Consider the following 19,726-nt stretch of genomic DNA (forward strand, 5'->3'; position numbering starts at 1 on the left):
TGCTTCCATTGTAATTTCTACCTCAAGCATAGTGAAATACACTTTCCCTCCGTCTCCATGGTGACTCGCATAATCTGCACCCCACCAAACAGGGCATCATGTTTCCTGGTGTACCCCGATTAACTTGGGGTTAAAGCAACTCCGCTTTGATCGACTGTATTGGTATTAGTCGTGAAACCGAACACCCTTTAGTGAAACAGGGCACATACAGAAAGGTCTACAGCACACGTGTGGAAGATGTTGAAGGATTTTATTTCAGACTGGTTGTATGAAAATAGTGCAGTATGTGAGGCAACTGTACATTCTGTGGAGGTATATGTTTATATCTAGATGTAAATCATACAGTTTGTCAAAGGGAAAAAAATATTGATAAGATCTCACCTTGATGAATGTGCAACTGGAGTAGACTACCATAAAAACTAGACCGTTCTGCAGTAACCCACCATATGGAATTGGAAATTTGACTGAAACTAATCAATGTGAAGTTTTAAATTGGTTCATAAACATACGTGGACATTCCTACAATTATTCTTAATATTCATAATACTGGGAACTCAATGCTATAAAGAATGGGTGTAGTGCTGGTGTATTTGTAAAGCCTGAGGGGGTACTTGCATGAGGTCCTCAAAATGCTACACAGGACCCCTTTTGGTACAGTGCTGCTCATATACTTCAAATGAGAAATATGAGCGGCTCGTAATAAAGAGAGACGAAAGGGGATTCTGCTGAAGTTGCTTAAACATTAAAGCTCCGCTATAAAAGGGACTGGTGTCCGTATTTCAACATGTCTTCCAATATATACGCCTGAGACAATGTCACAAACCAAAGACAACGAGATTAAAAACACGCAGGAGAACGGTGGAGAAAACGGGAACAGATGCCAGTCGGTAAAATGCCCTCTGATGCTCCTTGTGCGTTTGGGAGTACATCACTTAAAAAGTGAAAAGACTACATTTGTCCGTATAATTATTCCTTCCCTTCACAGGACAATAAATTCAGTGTTCAAGAAACCAACGGAGGAACTTTATGATGCCGGCTAAAATGGGGCAGTGCAGTGGGGGGAATAATCATATTTATTTGCGCCGTGTGAGTATAGTGATGATGGAGTCAACACAATCTAACACCGCGGATCATTTCATAAATGGGAAAAAAAACCTACTGACATTTCCCAGTATTAACACATTGCGGAGTGTGTTCATAAATCCACCAATGACTAGAGAACAACGGTAGATACAGGATAAGAACACTGTTAGAGGTCAGGAAATCGACTGGGGTCTTCCTTGTAGTCGGCCGGTATGGAGAACAGAGACTCCTGAAACTCATCGTAGCGGAACTCCTGAAAGGTCACGGTAGCGGTGATGGTGGGAAACACAGGAATATCTACAGGAGCAGACAGGAACAATCAATCCAGAGCATGCAGGTCCCACCACGTTAACAACTGCGAAACTGCCGCTTACCCAGCTTGACTGGGAAGCCTGGAGGAAGCTTCATTTGGACAAATTCTCGGAGTTTGTTGAAGTGTTTAAACGGGGCGATTACCTCCAACACATTTAACAACCTGCAAGTAAAGGCAAAGCATCAACAAGAGAATCCCGCATCTCCATCCATAAGACGATCAGTAACGGCAAGTTGTTCAGGTGACTTTTCTGAGTATGGTACTTCAGAACAGTGTGAGAGAATCCCCATCCTGAAAAACGTACAGAGGAAATAAGTAAATGAATAAAACACACTTACGACGCAATGGCCAGGGGGAAGTCTTGGCTCATGGCAACGGTGGCCTTGAAGTTCTTCTTGCTCTCCTTACACAACAGTTCGCGGCCGAGGTGGGGTGGCCTGCGGGCCGCAGACGTCAGTCAGAAAGTTACCCTCACAGAGCTACAAGCTTCACAAAAACTCTCCACTCGCCGCACTGACATGCGCATTCAGTAGCTCAGGGCTTGACTTACAGGTCAATACAGGTCAGGGGTCGGCAACCTTTCATCCTTACACTGGGTTTCAAAATCTGAAGCCTCTTGGGGTAAAAAAAAAAAAAAAAAGTTTTTTGTTTTTTTTAATAAATGGTGTTTAAGACCTGTCCCTGTCCGGTCAGGTTTTTAAGAGTTGTCTGGACGATTAAACTTTTGTCGCGCATATTTGTGCTAGTAAGAAAACGGCATTAAAAAAAATGCAAAAAATGCGCATTCTTTACAAGCAAAACACCACCCTGTTTTTCTATACCTAGCATGAAGGAAAAAATAACGTACACAGTGCTATATTCATTTTACATTTGCAGCTCCCGGTGCTTTTTCTTTTGTGGAAACCGGGTCCAAACGGCTCTTTCTGTGTTAAAGGTTGCCGACCCCTGGTATAGATATACATTTACAGCATTTATCAGACGCCCTTATCCAGAGCGACTTACAATCAGTAGTTACAGGGACAGTCCCCCCCTGGAGACACTCAGGGTTAAGTGTCTTGCTCAGGGACACAATGGTAGTAAGTGGGGTTTGAACCTGGGTCTTCTGGTTCATAGGCGAGTGTGTTACCCACTAGGCTACAACCACCACAGATATATGCAAGCTCACACACGGTGTGAAAGCGGTGGTGGTCTCATTTGCATCGATCTGTCCACTGCCAAAGTTTATTCAAGTTGTATTAGGTTAGGTAGGATGTCAGTAACACGCTCACCTGTGCAACAAATGACCACAAAAATGGTCAAAAACCCCACGTACTACCATTGTGTACCCAAGATAATGGATAAGGAGTGTCTGATAAAATACAGAATTCTTCATTGCAGCTTGACCCACTACACACATCCTTTGGGGCCTTATGGTTATCATTATGGTTATCTGCGGCTTACTTTCCGTGTTCTGCGGTGATGTACTCCTCCCATGAGACTTTGTTGGCATCAGGTGCAGCGAGGGACTGCCTTTTGACAGGCTGCAGAAAGACACAGACTTTCAGTTGTCTACCACTACAGCTTGACGCCCACCCAAACTCCACATATACAGCAACTACCAAACCTAAAGCCCCCTACAACCACTTTTTCTCTTATTCAAAACCTGCCCCATTCAATACTTTAATGAAGCCCACCTCAAAGTTCTGCTCAGCAATGTTCCCCCCCTTGCTCAGGCTCTCCATTATGGCTTTGTTCCTGAGGATGTCCTCCTCGCTGAGGTGCTCCCGCCGTTTCCGAGACTCCAGGACCAGCCCATTCACCGTGTAGAAATCTGCCAGGAAGCTGCCCACCTGCTCCTGCTCAAAACCCCCCAAAACCTTATTACTACAGAAATCAATAATTACCGTTTCATGTGCGTATAAAGGCAGGCGGCCCAATACTTTGGCCAATATAGTGTATTACTCAAACATAATCAGCACCGTACTCTTATTACAAGACTCTACTGAAATATGGCTACGGTGCTAAAGACACTGAAAAGATAAAATGAATACAAATTTACCATCTGAAATAGCTATTATCATGTAGTTGCCTTTCACACTTGTAATATTAAGTTTTTATAGATGCTTATATCTTGATGATCTGTGTAATCTTTTCTAACATGCCATTTTTGTATACATTGATTTGTAATATAAAAACGATACCAGTATCAGGGCGATACTTTCAAAAACTTTCACTACATTTCACTACATCAAAGGGGTTGCAGTCTGCGGATATGATATGTTGTTCTACGTGACTCAAATTTCCAGGTTCGAGACAGCAAACCAGAAATTTAAGTTCGGAAATGCTGTTAAATATCTTTACCTACCAAAAGATTTTCATTGTAAACAATACAAAGGTCTGCAATGTGTTAATATATGAAGATAAAGAGAGGACGATAGGAGTGTTTGAGCTTCTGCTGAACCAGGAAGAGCAGTGGCAGGCAGGAGACATGGTCCCTGGGTTACAAGGCACTGTTGATAGTGTGCGATGGGATTGTACCGCGTTTGTAGCGTTTTAATTTAATATTGCCACAATATTACAGAATTCCGAGATCGGGGTGGCTGGTGAACCAGAAAAGACCAGCAAGACTCATTGCGACTCCACATCAATCAGGTTCAGAAGGAAGCTCCTCCCCTTCAGAGGTGAAAATAATAGCTGAATTTAATGCCTGTCCACGGCATTCAATTTTATGGCTTGGAATAGTATTCTATTAATGATTCTTATTCATGGCATTCGGACTGGTTAATGTTTTTTTTTTGCTCTGTTCAGTATTGTTATCAAGAACACGGTGAATCTGTAATGAAACCTGCCTGGTTCTTGGCAAAATATTATGTCTGAGAGTAGCTATGAAAAGTAAAAAATGTTCATTTGCTGACCGTTCGGTCTTCCCTGAAGAGCCAGCCACTCTGGCTGCGTGAGAATGTAATGGACTTTGTGGAGAGGGTGGCAGAGTAGATGTCACTGCTCATCAGGATGTCCACTTCCTCCTCCGTCTCAATCTCTGACTCCTACAAACACACAACAATTAAAACGGTAAATTAGGCAATATCACGATATAAATTGAACCATAGACGGTATATACTGCAGTATATAATTTCAGCATGTAAATTTAAATGTAACTCTTTTTGGAAGGGTAACGCGTCCATAGAAACATGAGTAAGCACTGCTGCAGGTAGTTGCGTGATAAACTTTTTACAGATACGTGATTGTCACGGTGCACACAACAAAATGTGTCCTGGGGAGCAGTGTGTGGGGACCTCAGTGGCACCTTGGTAGCTCAGGACTCGACCCGGCAACCTTCCAATTACTGGTCTGGTTCCTTACCCGCTAGGTCAGCAATTCTACTGAAAGTGGACTTTCTGTCACACTCATAAGGTCGTGAAATACCAGGTATTTGTATGATGTGAGTGATTATATATATATTATAGACAATGCGATGCTTGTTCATATTTTATCAAGCCGTCCATCCAGGATTCCAAGATTTTATTTTGTGATTTTTAAAATCAAAATGACTTTTTTTGGCCTCGCACAGGGCACCAAACAGGCTAGGACCGGCCCCGGAAGTCCCCAGTGCGCAGAGACTGGCGGAATACTGACAGATTGAAAGCTTGTTTCATTTGATTTATTGGGTTTGCAGCTTTTTTAGGACCTCTTTAAACTCTGGATTTAAGGATTACTAGTCATTAAGTCATGATATTTGAGGCCTTCATTTAGGAAAAAATTTGGACTTTTTTAAGGATCTGCAGTACTCAGTACTCTAAGGATCAGTACTCCCTGTATCCCCGACACAGCAGCTGGACCGACTCACCTCATGGTGAATACGCTGGTACACCTTCTGCTCATTGTCAAGGACCACAAATGCCTCAGAGGGCGTGGCTGCACCATTGAAAATGAAGCTGAGGTCACCCCGCTGACACTTCATGTCACTGAAGTCAACCAGGGTGGTGTCCAGACTGGGTAAAGGGAGGAAGAAGAACTCCTTTCATGATGAAACGAGTAGGGCAGACACATTCTTTCATTAGCATAGGTAGATGAAGGACATCACCTACCGAATGTTGATTCCTTGTTTATAGATCTTGCAGGCATCAGATGGCAAAATGCGAGAAAGCAGCGGTACTGTGTGATAAAAAAAATTATTTGATATATATCAGAATATTTGAAATATTCTAACATTTTACATTAGTCCTTAAAAATCGTACGAAATCAGAGCTCACCTCTTCCTCACATCCAACATTTACTCATGTTCCACTCACTTTCAGATATGAGGGCAAAACGTTACATCCTCCTCTGTGCCTCACTATGAGCCAGATTCACCTCTCCCATGATGCAACTTTTAACATAACATTGCAAAGCTACTGTCCTCTCACTTTAACATATTGTTAATTCATTTCACATGGATTTAAATGTTTTAAAAGAGAAGCCCCTCAGCCGGCACTCAGACTACCAGTCCATGTGTCCATCTATGTCCCCCTAACATGTGTGATGTAGAGGGTTGATGACTAACCCCAGCTCTGGAAGTCCCAGTGTAGCTCCAGGTAAAAGTCCCCAAGCTGGAAGAAAAGAAGATAAATCACCATTATCACTTGCCAGGTAATATTTTAGGCTAGGTTAATGGTGTTACAGTCGGTTGGTGTAAGACAGCAGTGTGTTGAAACACTGGTATTTGGCATAGAGTGTACTGACTGAAATTGATTCAGTTATGTTAGTCCCAACAGGGCAGTGGTGGCCTAGCGGGTAAGGAAGTGGATCTGAAGGTTTCTAATCCTGAGCCGCCAAGGTGCCACTGAGCAAAGTACCGTCCCCACACACTGCTCCCCGGACGCCTGTCACGGCTGCCCACTGCTCACCAAGGGTGATGGTTAAAAGCACAGGACACATTTCGATGTGTCACCTTGTGCTGTGCTGCAGTGTATCACAATGACAATCGCTCCATGTTCACTTCAAAAGTTCTGTACATATATATCTTCAGAGGAGACAATACTGATAATACAGAAGAAAATGATTTCACATCTTTGGAAGCACGGTCTTGGAATGAACAGTTACGATCAGCTCTCTTCGAGACAGAGTGTGTCCAGACAACTATAGGCCAGGAACCAAGGCAGGTCACATGACTGATTACCTGATTAGTTATTTATTCCAATGAACTGAATTATTTGATTTAGGGATGTAATGATTCACAGTACATTTTGATAGGTTCAAGTTCATGTGTTCTCACAAAGTGTGCAAAATCAATCCCCTCAAACTGCAACTAAAATAGAGTTTTATGACACAAATTTAAAATAAAAATAAATGCAAAAACTATATAGGTGAAACAAAAGTAAAAATTTAATATATGTGTAGCTGGATTCCAACACATCGGTGGACATCAGTGAATCAGATGCAACGTCCATGTTCTTCTCCACACTGTTCTTGGACGGTTTGGAGAAGTTGCTGTCAAAGGAAGTTTTGGTACCATTCTTCATTCATGGCTGTGTTCTGAGGCAAAATTGTTAGTGGATGATGATGTAAGAATGGACATCACGGGAGCCTGCTTTTGCCTTGCATAACAGATGTCTGCAGGGGGAGGTGTTACATTCCTGTGTCGACGGTTGTGGGTGAAGATTCGACACCCCGGTTTTTACATGCCTTTTGTCCGACAGCAACGTGTGAAGTATCAGCCTTCAGGACCGCCCACCCTCTTTGTCTTCCCCAAATGGGAGGCACCGGGGGCGTGACATCAGAAACAACAGGTTCTGATTGGTCAGTGACAACTTCCTGTAGGCCAGGGGTATAAAAGTCTGCTCACATGTGGAAAAAGGCACCTCTGAGCTATCTTGCTCAGGGGGTTTTCCATCGGAAGCCGGAAGGCTTCTGAGACTTTCTCTCCCCCTCTCTTTCTCTTCTCCCTCTTTACTCTTTCTTCTCATGTTTATTTTCTCTGTAACCTTGGTACCTTTTTACATTCAATATTCACATGTAACTACAATAATTATTTACCGTGTTAATAAATTAGAAACTGTTCATTTTTAACCTCTATTGTGCCATGCCTCTTTCTGCCAGGTAACATCAAATTGGAGTGGTTGAATACAGTGCTTTGTGTGGAGGGAGAAAGAGTTTTTTCTACACACTCTATTCTCTTCTCTCCACACCACATGGTCTTCATTGTTTTTACAATGAGAAGCAGCCCCACACATGAATGGTCTCAGGATGCATGACTGTTGGCACAAGAACGGACTGATGGTGGCGCTCACCTCTTCTTCTCTGGACAATCATTTTTTCAGATGCACCAAACAATCAGAAATGGGCTTCATCAGAGAAAATGACTTTACCCCAGTCCTCAACAGTCTGATCCCTGTACTTTTTGCAGAATATCAGTCTGTCTGTTGTGTTTTTCTTGGAGAGAAGTGGCTTTTTTGCTGCCCTTCTTGACACCAGGCCATCCTCCAAAAGTCTTCGCCTCACTGCGTGCAGATGCACTCACACCTGCCTGCTGCCATTCCTGAGCAGGCTCTGCATGGTTGCATAAATGGTTGATGATTTAGGTGCCATCTTATAAGCAGCGATATCCTTGCCTGCCCATTTTTATGCAACACAATGATGACTTCATTTTGCAGGTACTTTGCAGCCAACCATGCTTAACAGAGGAAGAACGATTACTTCAAGCATCACCCTCCTTTTAATGCATTCAATTCAAAGCATCCATGCTGTTCTAAATCAATCAGCATGACAGAATGATCTCCAGCCTTGGGCCCATCATCACCCTCACTTGTGTTAACAAGAGGATCACTGAAATTAGCCGATCCTGAAATGTAGTGGAAATGATTTTTTGGTGTATAAAGTTCATTTTCATGGCAAAGAGGAACTTTACAATTCATCCGATCACTTTACGAGCACTTTACATCCTTAACTTTACTACACTGAAATAAGTATACATTTAATGTTTTTAAATGATTTAATTGATTTTGCATCCCTGAGCAATAACAGTTTTGTTTGACACAGCAGAGAATCTGCTAGAAGATCATTGACTTTCAAAACTTTTTTTTGAATATTTATTGATTCATGATACAAGAATCACATTAAATATGAAATAATCCCCTACATATCATGAAAATCATGTTACTGCTGATTCCTATTCTGGGTAGACATCTTTCCTGCAACATACTGAGTGATTCAGCATTATCGTTATCATTGTTCTTCAGTGTCACTGTGACAACTGTGTGTGTGTGTGTGTGTGTAAGAGAGAGAAGATAGTGAGCTGTGATCTGCACATAGCTCACCTCCCGCAATGCTCGAAGCAGTCGTGGTCTCTTGTCCTCCACACTCTCTCTGGACTGCTGCTTCAGCTTCCTCAGCAGAGCTGTGACTGAGGAGTGCAGAGAAACGACTCAGCAACATACACACACACACACACACACAAAGGTATAGACTCATACACTGAAATTCACACACACACACACACACACACACACACACACACACACACACACACACACACACACACACACACACACACACACACACACACACACAGCAGCACCACTATGGACATTACATAAGCGCTTCAGTTCTCCCGTCCTGCACAGATGTTGTCAGAGTGCGGATCAAAGAGCTGCCGGGAGAACAGCGCACATTTACAGCTTTGTTTCACTTATGTAGTTAAACTAGGCTTGTCACGATACTAATGATGGTACTCAATAATAATATCGTGAACATCATACACACACACACACACATATATATATATATATATATATATATAAAGAGAAGTAAAATTAAAAAGAAAACATGGATAATAACACACACACACACACACACACATATATATATATATTTTTTTTTTTTTATATAAAGAGAAGTAAAATTAAAAAGAAAAAACGGATAACACACACACATACACACACACACAGGGAGCTGCAGTGTAAGGATGAAAGAGCCAAGAATTTCAAACCCCTGACCTAATAGATAATTAATGAACGCAGATATAAAAGCAAAGACACAGACTGTGGCAATTAAAATATTCATTTTACATTCAAACATTAACTTTACTTCCCTTTCGAAACTGTATATTTCAGAGTGATGATTTGTTGTGCTGCTCGCTTTGATAGTGACAACTTTGAAGCACTTCTTGGAGATGCCATTTGGCCCACGTGGTATTATTATGGTATTTCCACTACATTTCTACTGGATTAAGGTCAGAATTTATTCTCGAACTGGCCCACAGATTAGGAGCAGTTGTCTTGCTGCAGTCTGATGCCACTGAATTTTGGGTTTCATTGGTGCACATCACAAAGGCCCTCTTCTATAAGACCACACGAACTACCGAGACAAATGCTAGAATTGGTCATTTCAGCATCCTGATGGGCCAATCTGTGTACTTCACATTAGAGAAACTCCCAAGCACCAGAAAAATATCCCCTTTTAGCAACTGTACAAAATAGCCTAGTGGGTAAGACACTCGCCTGTGAACCAGACGACCACAATGTCCCAGGTTCAAACCCCACTTTCTACTATTGTGTCCCTGAACGTCTCCAGGGGGACTGTCCCTGCAACTACTGACTGTACGTTGCTCTGGATAAGGGCATCTGATGAATACTGTTGAATTGTGCCTTGCTAAGCTGTAGAGCTCGTATCAAACCATTAACAGGATTGCAGGACACCATTTCTTGAATAACTCAGGCGTTCACTGCAGATGTCATTTATTAACCCTGGTGCAGGTTTAGAAGTCTGCATGGATGACAACATCAGGTAAAATCAGATGTTTTGTCACTGTGATACACACCACGGCTCAGCACACGGTGACACAACGAAATGTGTCCTCTGCATTTAACCACCACCCTTGGTGAGCAGTGGGCAGTGTGTAGGGACGGTGCCTTGATCAAGGGGACATCAGCGGCACCTTGGCGGATCGGGGTTCAAACCCATTGGTTACGAGTCCGCTTCCTTACCACTGATGTCACGGTGTACATTAATAAAAAACAAGCGAATTAAAGTAGGGCTGTACACACACACACACACACACACACACACACACACGTACAAAAAGAAGCAGAGGCCATGTCATTGTGAGTTTGTGAATGAGTGAGACAGCCCATAATAATACCACGTGGGCCAAATGGCGTCTCCCCTTCCAGCTAAAGGTCTGATGACATAATTACTCGAGGAGATCGCTTGGCCCCATATGTGCAGCGATTAAAACGCCGCGCGCAGAAGTGCGGTTTTAATATGCGGCTCCGTGCAGCTCGAACAGGCTGCGCAGCGTGGTTAAGCTACAAAACGTAATGGCTTCTCTTGACGCCGACGATCACGCTCGCCGCGATTTACAGCCGTTCACGTCTCACCAAAGACGACCTCGGCAACGGGACGATCAATATCACTCACGGAAACAAGCGGGCCGACCTGGAGCACAATTCATTAGCGGCCGTGCTAAAACAAGAAGCTTTGGTCTCTATCTCTCTTACACACACACACACACACACACACACACAACGTACACAGCTGGTCAACATGCATGGACTAAATCCCCGCCCCCACAAGGATGGATGGGATCAAAAAGGAGGATGCACACCTATGCTGCATTTTACACACATATGGTTTCATACAGTTCATCTTTCGAGATGCAGAACAAACATTGCTATTACGAACTATCCTAAAGAACGTAGTAAAAACTGGGAATCTCAGTTCAGAAGTGCGTTTAGTTTTTTCGTCCGGCAACTAATGGTCTGCTCTCTGTTCTCTTACTCATCTGCCTGTCGCCGTAGCTGATGGCCTCGGCCAGGGGACTCCATCCCTGGGCGTTCTTCACCTTCACTGGAGCGCTGTGGGCCAGGAGCAGGTGGGCACACTCTGCCAAGCAAGCAGGGACGCGGTCAGTACCCCAACTTTACCACCCAGCACACGAAATTACAGGGGTTTTTTTTGTTTTTTTACACATATTTACAAAAGAACCGTACACGTTCTATGACATTTCTTCCCCGAAAAGCTTCATTTAAACATCGATGTTTCCTCATCCAAGTTCAGGCAGGTCCGAGCCCGCGTGAGACGGGCTGAACCAGGTTCCGGCGGAGCTCATCGGCTGTAACGTTCGTGGCTTTTAAAAGGAGACACGCGGCTGCAGAGGTCTGGAATTTGGACCTACTATTAGATACTAAGACAGATATTATACTGCGTTCTCACCCAGTCTTACGGGAAAATCTGTACTTCATTATACGTTCAAATTCCATGAATTCCATGAACCCTGCAATTACAGAAGCGGGGATCTCATTGCTCTTTTTTTTTTTTTTTTTTTAAATGAGTGTTTGGTATGAAAAAAAGAATAAAAATCTAGGCCATGTTGTGATTTGTCCCTGCGGGAGCAGAGCATTCGCAACCAAACGGCCGCATAAAGGAAAGAGCTTGAATCATGGGGTCCAACACGAGGACCCAAAACAAAGAACAATCTTTTTTTTTTTTTTTCCCCGATTTAGCCCGAATTCAGCCTGCAACTGGAGCGGTTTATTTCCGTACCGGTACAGCGCTGACGTCCCATGTTGTAATGAATAAGTGATGAACACATGACTTTCATGTTGCTCATCAAGACTTCATTCATGTTTAAACATGGAGGGGAAAAAAATGGCAAAAGAAAAATCCGTTCGATCGAATGCCCAGAGCGTTTGCCGTAGGCACTGGGGAAACCTGCGACGGCCCACCGGCTATAGAACGGAAGGCGGTTTAACGGCGGATTTGCGGTCAAGTGAGCAGATGTGACGGCCGCGGGGTTTACTCCGGGTCACTGCTCGAGCTGGAGCGTTCCAGCGCGACGCCATGCGACGGGAGACTAAGCCAAAAATCCCTCCGAGCCGCCAGCTGCGCCGGGCCTCACATTTACCTGCAGTTCAACCATCCTACGAGCACGCCGTCATTTCGTCCACGGCTTGCATACTGTGCAAGTCTTTAAGGCAGTAGGGAGACTAACTAAATGTTTCCCAACAGGTAATTCTGAAATTGCTCGGGGAGCGACTAACTTAAAAAAAAAAAAAAAAAAGTGTTAAACAAATCCGATAATAATTATAGTGAAAGTGATAATAATGTTGGTGTTGAACTGGGCGTCGGCCTCTCCCAACGACTGATCTCCTGCAAGCAAAAGTCTACAGATGGAGAACAGAGTCCTTTTTATACACACATCATGCCATTTTTTCCCCCCCAAGAAAATAAGGAATTTCTACGATTGATGTTTTAGGTAAATACATTTTTGATCAATGTTTGCATTAGGGGTTTCGCAGCTTAGATGAACAGTGATTTTTTTTACACTTTACAAGCGAAGTGATTGTCATTGTGATACACAGCAGCACAGCACACGTGCACACAGTGAAATGTGTCCTCTGCTTTTAACCATCACCCTTGGTGAGCAGTGGGCAGCCATGACAGGCGCCCGGGGAGCAGTGTGTGGAGATGGTGCCGTATATATAGAGTGTTAGTAGCCTAGTGGGTAAGACACTGAACCCCGAGATGGGGGCTGTCCCTGTAACTACTGGTCGTAACTCGCTCTGGACAAGGGCGCCTGGTAAACGCCGTAAACATTAAAGGGTTTCACCAGCTCCCTGTTTACCCAGCGAGACACTCACCTTTGTGGCCCAGCATCACAGCAAGATGGAGAGGCGTGTTCCCTGTGGAAAGGGGAGAGAGAAAAAAGGGGGTCAAGACGGGAACTCCGAGTGTGAACCTGGAGCACACGAAGCCTGTTCGACATCTTGGACGCTTTGGGGCAAACGCAGCGAAATAAACGAGTGCAACGTGCGTGGTCGGGGCGCCCACCGTGGACATCTTTCTGCGTGATGCTGTGGGTCCGGATCAGGGACGACAAGCGGCGCACGTCGCCCTCGAACACGCACTCGTGCACCGGGAAATGCGAGCCCCCCGGGCCGAGCGCGACGGGGTTGCTGTTGTCGTCGACGACGGTGACCGCCGCCGCGTTCCCGTTCGCCGGATGCTCCTCCGGTTTGTGGAAGGTCCGGTTGGCGATGTTCGTCCTCTCCGTGTCCACGGAGGAGGGCGACGTCGCCGTCTCGGGGACACTGGTTCGGTCCTGGTACGCTTTCAGGATGTTTTCGCTCTTGCTGCCCTTATGCTCCTTGCGCAGCGTCCGGATCTTCTCCCCGGTCATCGCGTCTCCTGGGCCGGTGAAGCCGGACAGCTGGATAACCTAGAAACGGAGCGGATGTCGCAGGACGATAACAGCACTCGACCAACCGCAGGTCAAGAGAGCGGGAACGGAGGCTACATGTCTGTCTCCGGCCACGTCTTCCGCCGTCCGCCGCAGGACGCGCAACCAGCGAGCACCTCGGCCGCTACAGCGGGGCGGCTACACCCGACGCCCCGTTCGCGCTCCATCTGCTGTCGCCCGCAAGTCTCGCGAGAACGGCGCAGCGCCTCAGCAAGTCCCGTTTGAAACCTGGCAGCGCTGATGCGCGGTAACAAGTAAATCTCGTGTTGGCGTCGGCGACGCGGATCCGATACTCACACCTTATACAATAACTAAATGTGATTGGAAAGTTAAACTAAAAAGTGTGTCCTGACGCGCCATGACATTTTACGGGTAAGGTGTGGCTGGGGCCGCCCCTTTCTGTGACGTCACCGAGTGTTTCTACTAGCACGTAAAATGGTGCTGTTACTGATCCAATACTTATACCCACTTGGTGTCGATAGTTATACCCACTTGTACTTATACCTACGTGGTGTACTTGCTTGCTGCAAATGTAAATGCTGCAAATGATAGTGATCGATCCACACATCCCTAATGTGCAGCGCTTCGAAGGTTCAGGAAACAGACGTTAAACATCTATGAGCCGCATGTGGGGTGAACATCTGGAAAAAAAAAACATGAATTCGTCCGACCGAGGCGCTGTGCAGCATCACTTCCCTCCAAATATCCTTCGGCATCAGCATTTGCCAAGTGTATTAAAAGATGTCGGTCTACCGGTAGAGTGTTCCGTAATTATCATTTGCCACACTGTGAAGTACAGCTTTGCATTTCACCAAGTGTGTTGTACCACAGCGACGGCGGGTGGATTCGAACCTGCGACTTTCCAACGACAAGTCAACAAGTCCTCAAGTCAACCTCCAGACCGGCCGGTGACACTGTCACTGCTCTAACTAAACATATAACGCGGATGAACGGATTCTGGCGAGGCCGTGAACAAGGAAGTGACGTTGTTACTGAAGGCCCGCCTTGATGAGCGCTCTGACATTTTGCTTTGCAAATTGTATTATGAAATGCGATTCAGTGAATTGTAATTCTGTTTTGTATTTTAAATACTTTGAAATTAATTAAGAATTGCATCAGCGCTTTGCACATTGAACTGCCAATTGCAAAATGTAATTTCAAATTACATGCTCAGATTGAATATTTAATTGACAATTGCAAAATTGATAGTGATTGCAAAAAGCAAACAGCAAAAGCAAAAGCAATTGCAAAAAGCGGATAATGAGGACAGCAGAGCGCATCACTTCCACCCATCTCCCAGCTCTACGAGAAACACCACATCCGTCGAGTTTTGAATATAATGAAGGACTCTCACCACCCCTCACATGCCCTGTTCCTCCTCCTACTGCCTGGCAGATGGTTCCGCAGAATCAGAACTGGAACTGGCAGACACGGCAAGAGCTTCTTCCCACAAGCAGTCAGAGCTCTCGATGCACCGCCATCACCAAAAAACTGATAAACTCATAATAGATTATCTTATATTAGTTGCACAAGTGAGAAATTTACAATGTCACGACAGGAAGTGGACAGTACAAGATAAGAGCAGCAAAAGACAATAGCACAGACACTAGGTTGACTGTATAACATAAAAGTTCACTGTACAAATAAGCAAATAAATAGTCCTAGAATAGCAAAATAAAAGAGTGAAAAAATATGTCGGTATGCACATAAAATATATATTTGAAAGATTTTACATACAGTACAGGCCAAAGGTTTTGACACACCTTCTCATTCAATGTGTTTTCTTTATTTTCATGACCATTTACGTTGGTAGATTCTCACTGAAGGCATCAAAACTATGAATGAACACATGTGGAGTTATGTACTTAACAAAAAAAGGTGAAATAACTGAAAACATGTTTTATATTCTAGTTTCTTTGCTCTGATTACTGCTTTGCACACTCTTGGCATTCTCTCGATGAGCTTCAAGAGGTCGTCACCTGAAATGGTTCTCCCACAGTCTTGAAGGAGTTCCCAGAGGTGTTCAGCACTTGTTGATCCCTTTGCCTTCACTCTGTGGTCCAGCTCACCCCAAACCATCTCGATTGGGTTCAGGTCCGGTGACTGTGGAGGTCAGGTCTCCACTTTTTGTTAAGTACATAACTCCACATGTGTTCATTCATAATTTTGATGTCTTCAGTGAGAATCTACTGATGTAAAATAAAGAAAACACATTGAATGAGAAGGTGTGTCCAAACGTTTGGCCTGTACTGTATGTACAGAGTGGGTAGATATTGCACTTAAGAGAGGTGGAGATGGTGTACTGGATGTGTGTGTTTGTGTGGCCATCTTTTGACAAGCCTGACAGTGGTTGGTAGGAAAGTCCTTCTGAGTCTCTCCATCCCACATTTTGGGTGCCGCAGCCTGCCACTGAAGGAGCTGCTCAGTACTGTCAGGGTCCCCTGCATGGGGTGGGAGATGTTGTCCAGCGGGGATTGATAGCTTGGTCACCATACTCCTGTCACTCAACACCTCCACTGGATCCAGACGATCAGCCTGTTCAGTCTCTTCCTTTCCTGGACCCTCCACCCCGAAAGACCTGAGCCTCCGCAGCAGGTACAGCCTGCACTGCCCTTTCCTATATAGGGCACAATGATCAGCACAATGTCTGTCTCTTGGTTATCTGACCAAGTATTGGACACTGACACATTTGTGAGATAATTCATCACATACCTGTCCTACAGGATCAGTCACTGATTGTCATGATGTCATTTCTGCAGATATGTAGAATATTCATTCTGGATATCTGAAATGGAAAGCCTAATGGACATGAATGGAAAACACAATGTCATTTCTCCTAGGAACCGTTTCGTTCTGGTTATCTGGAAAAAAATTGCCCCGCCAGCAAAACTGTTTATAGTAAAAGCTGGCACACCATTTCTAGGCACGGATCAATTCACAGGACACAAAATGGCTACTGTGTGGCAATGCAGTACTGCTGCAGGGTCCTGAGTTGAGCGATTCAAACACACTGTCAACATGGAAGCTGGGCCCAGTTGAATGGATTCATGCAGAAACCGAGGCCACTTCACTGGAATAGAGGTGACATATATGAAAGTGAAATGATTGTCATTGTGAAAAACTGTAGCACAGCACACGGTGCACACAACTAGATGTGTCCTCTGCAGTGTTTCACAATGACAATCACTTCACTTCATGTATAGGCATGAATGGGAAATGTAATGTCATTTCTGCAGATATGTAAAATACTCATTCTAGATATCTGAAATGGAAAGCCTAATGGACATGGATGGGAAACATGACCATAATCAGATACACTTTTAGTCTACCCAGGAAATCTCAAAATAACTGCTGTATTTCAACATATCTTATATGTAATTTATTATTATCTGTATCCTGAATGTTCAAAATGCAATTATAACTAGTCAGAGTAAAGGTTTACCTTTCTTTTGGCATTCTGACTAGGTTAAACGCTATTATGGATATAATAAAATATTATAAAATATATTAAAATATGATTGCGGTGTGATTAGATATCTAAACTATATTTGTGTATCCCTGCAATTGCATTGTGTCTAACTATAAATAATATAAGAAATAAGACGATCCTTTATTAGTCCCACAAGTGGGAAATTTACAATACAAATTTACTAATTGAAGATTCCAGAAATATGGTTTATACTTGTCAGAATACAAATTGCGGATATCCTTAAAGGTATTTTTTAATAGTGATGTATGTTGGGCATTCAGAATGTCAATATGGATATCGGGAAATGTGTTTTGTACATCCAAAATGAATATTGTGAATAGTAAGAGCACACAGAAAAGCCAGGACGCTTCAGCGTGGAAGTGACGTCATTTTCCTGCGCCCGCAGAGCCCTGAGCGGCGCCGCAGTCGAAGATGGCAACAAAGCGCAAAGAAGCGAAGGGTAAGAAGGTGGTGAACCAGGAGGAGCTGCGGCGCCTGATGCGGGAGCGGCAGCGGGGCGCGGAGCGCAGCAAGAAGCGCGTCGAGTCGCCCTTCGCCAAGTACAGCGGCGCCGGGCAGCTGAGCTGCGTGCTGTGCGGCGTGCCCGTCAAGTCGGAGCTGCTGTGGCAGACGCACGTCCTCGGCAAGCAGCACAAGGACAAGGTGGCGGAGGTGAAGGGCGAGGGGCGGCCGGCCGCGAAGACGGCCCCGAGCGTCGCCGGGCCCGAGAGGAAGAAAGCGAAAGCCGCGGGCGTCCTGGGTGGCATGTACGACGACGACGATGACGACGATGATGATGGCGGCGGTGGCGATGGCCCCGCCCCTGCGCTCCCCGCGGACTTTTTTGACAGCGGCGTCCCCCCCAGCGTGTCGCACTCGGGCTCGGTGTCCAAGGCCGGCGAGGAGGAGCAGGAGCCGGAGCAGAAGAAGGAGAACACCGCGGAGGCTCTGCCCGAGGGCTTCTTCGACGACCCGGTGCGGGACGCCAAGGTGCGCAACGTGGACACGCCCAAAGACCTGATGGACAAGGAGTGGGAGGAGTTCCAGAAGGAGATGCGCCAGGTGAACAGCGCCTCGGACGCGATCGTGGCGGAGGACGACGAGGAGGGCCGGCTGGAGCGCCAGATCGACGAGATCGACCAGCAGATCGAGTGTTACAGGCGCGTGGAGACGCTGCGGGACAAGCGGGAGGCCAGGGCGAGGCCGGCGGCGAGGGTCGCGGAGGAGACTGGGGCGGACCCCGCCGAGGAGGACGAGGAGGAGGAAGAGGAATTACTCCATCTGCTGTCCCGGGACTGGAGAGCGAAAGGAGCTCTGGCCTGAACAACGTCTCTTTCCTGTAAAACATTCACCGTTTACATTGTTTTTTTTTTTTCTCATGTGCAGATTTGATTTAAATGTTCGGTATTAAATCTTACATCTTGTCGACATGTACGTGAGGTCCAGACTGGGTGCAGAGTATGTTGCAGTATTTGCTTGTGTAATGAAAAACAAAGAACTCAAAATGATTTTGTAATTTTCCAGATAAAATATATAAATATAACATGACTTTGACTGTTAATACATGGGTTAACTTACTGTAGGTCCTGACTAAACTGAACGATCCACCAGATCATCACGTTACTAATACGTGTTGCTTAACCAAAAATAGCAGGATGGCATTTCCCTTTTTTTTTTATAAATAAAATGCACAATTTCATTTGCATTACATTGAACATCCTGTGATTTGACTGTCGCATCTTGGCACATTGAGATGTGTTTCTGTTCCTGTTGTCGGTCCACTTCAAGGCCAGAAACACTGTTCATAATGCCTTAAAAAGTACACTGCTAAAAAAGGGGGGGAAAGGCATCCTAGATCTGAATTAATTTTAATAAGATTTTCTTATTTAATACTTTGTTCTTTACATAGTTGAATGTGCTGACAACAAAATCACAAAAATTATTGATGGAAATCAAATATATCGACCCATGGAGGACTGGATTTAGAGTCACGGTCAAGATTAAAGCACAATCAAACTTTGACATGATGTCCCAGACGTGCTCAGTTGGATTCAGGTCTGGAGAACGGGCGGGCCAGTCCATAGCATCAATGCCTTCAGCCACTTGAGGTCTAGCATCGTCTGGCATTAGGAGGAACCCAGGGCCAACCGCACCAGCATATGGTCTCACAAAGGGTCTGAGGGTCTCATCTCGGAACCTAATGGCAGTCAGGCTACCTCTGGCAAGCGGGTGGGGGGCTGTGCGGCCCCCCCAAAGAAATGCCACCCCACACCATTACTGACCCTTTATTAGTCCCACCTTTATTAGTCCCACAAGTGGGAAATTGCACTTTTCACGGCAGAAAGTGGACAGAAGCAGAAGGTAATAGCAGCAAAAATAGAGGTAATAGCATCACAAAAAAACAACATAAATATGTATCTGTATATATGTACAAATTTACAATTTAAACAGGTTAACAATTTAACAGAATGTGCCAAAGTGTGTGTGTTTGTCTGTGTGTGTGTGGTCAGCTGTTAGGTCTTTGTTATAGAGTCTGACAGCGGTTGGAAGAAAAGACCTTCTGAACCTCTCCTTCCCACATCGTGGGTGCAGTAGCCTGCCACTGAAGGAGCTGCTCAGTGCTGTCAGAGATGTTGTCCAACAGTGATGACAGCTTAGCCACCAT

The 19,726-nt window shown here is 44.9% G+C and overlaps 2 protein-coding genes across 3 annotated transcripts; one reads left to right on the plus strand and one right to left on the minus strand.

The window, feature by feature from the left end:
• Positions 1-233: 233 nt before the first annotated feature.
• LOC114788185 (ankyrin repeat domain-containing protein 13C-like) lies at positions 234-14,184 on the minus strand. 2 transcript variants are annotated; one of them, XM_028976480.1, is made up of 13 exons: positions 13,184-14,184; positions 12,994-13,035; positions 11,132-11,236; positions 8,671-8,756; positions 5,919-5,964; positions 5,464-5,530; positions 5,223-5,367; positions 4,291-4,422; positions 3,070-3,231; positions 2,837-2,916; positions 1,735-1,833; positions 1,458-1,558; positions 234-1,380 (listed from the first exon to the last, which is right to left on the minus strand). In XM_028976480.1, exons 1-13 carry the CDS (start codon positions 13,530-13,532, stop codon positions 1,250-1,252), a joined length of 1,545 nt encoding a protein of 514 aa, XP_028832313.1. In that variant the 5' UTR covers positions 13,533-14,184; the 3' UTR covers positions 234-1,249. The 2 variants fall into 2 exon arrangements, with proteins under 2 accessions (XP_028832313.1, XP_028832315.1); XM_028976482.1 differs by lacking the exon at positions 11,132-11,236 and having other exon boundaries at positions 13,184-14,179.
• Positions 14,185-17,463: 3,279 nt separating this feature from the next.
• On the plus strand, positions 17,464-18,604 carry LOC114788990 (zinc finger protein 830-like). The gene has a single exon (XM_028978015.1). The coding sequence runs from the start codon at positions 17,494-17,496 to the stop codon at positions 18,382-18,384; it is 891 nt and encodes a 296-aa protein (XP_028833848.1). The 5' UTR covers positions 17,464-17,493; the 3' UTR covers positions 18,385-18,604.
• Positions 18,605-19,726: the final 1,122 nt, after the last annotated feature.

Source organism: Denticeps clupeoides, chromosome 4, assembly GCF_900700375.1.
Source record: "Denticeps clupeoides chromosome 4, fDenClu1.1, whole genome shotgun sequence".
NCBI classification, from domain to species: domain Eukaryota; kingdom Metazoa; phylum Chordata; class Actinopteri; order Clupeiformes; family Denticipitidae; genus Denticeps; species Denticeps clupeoides.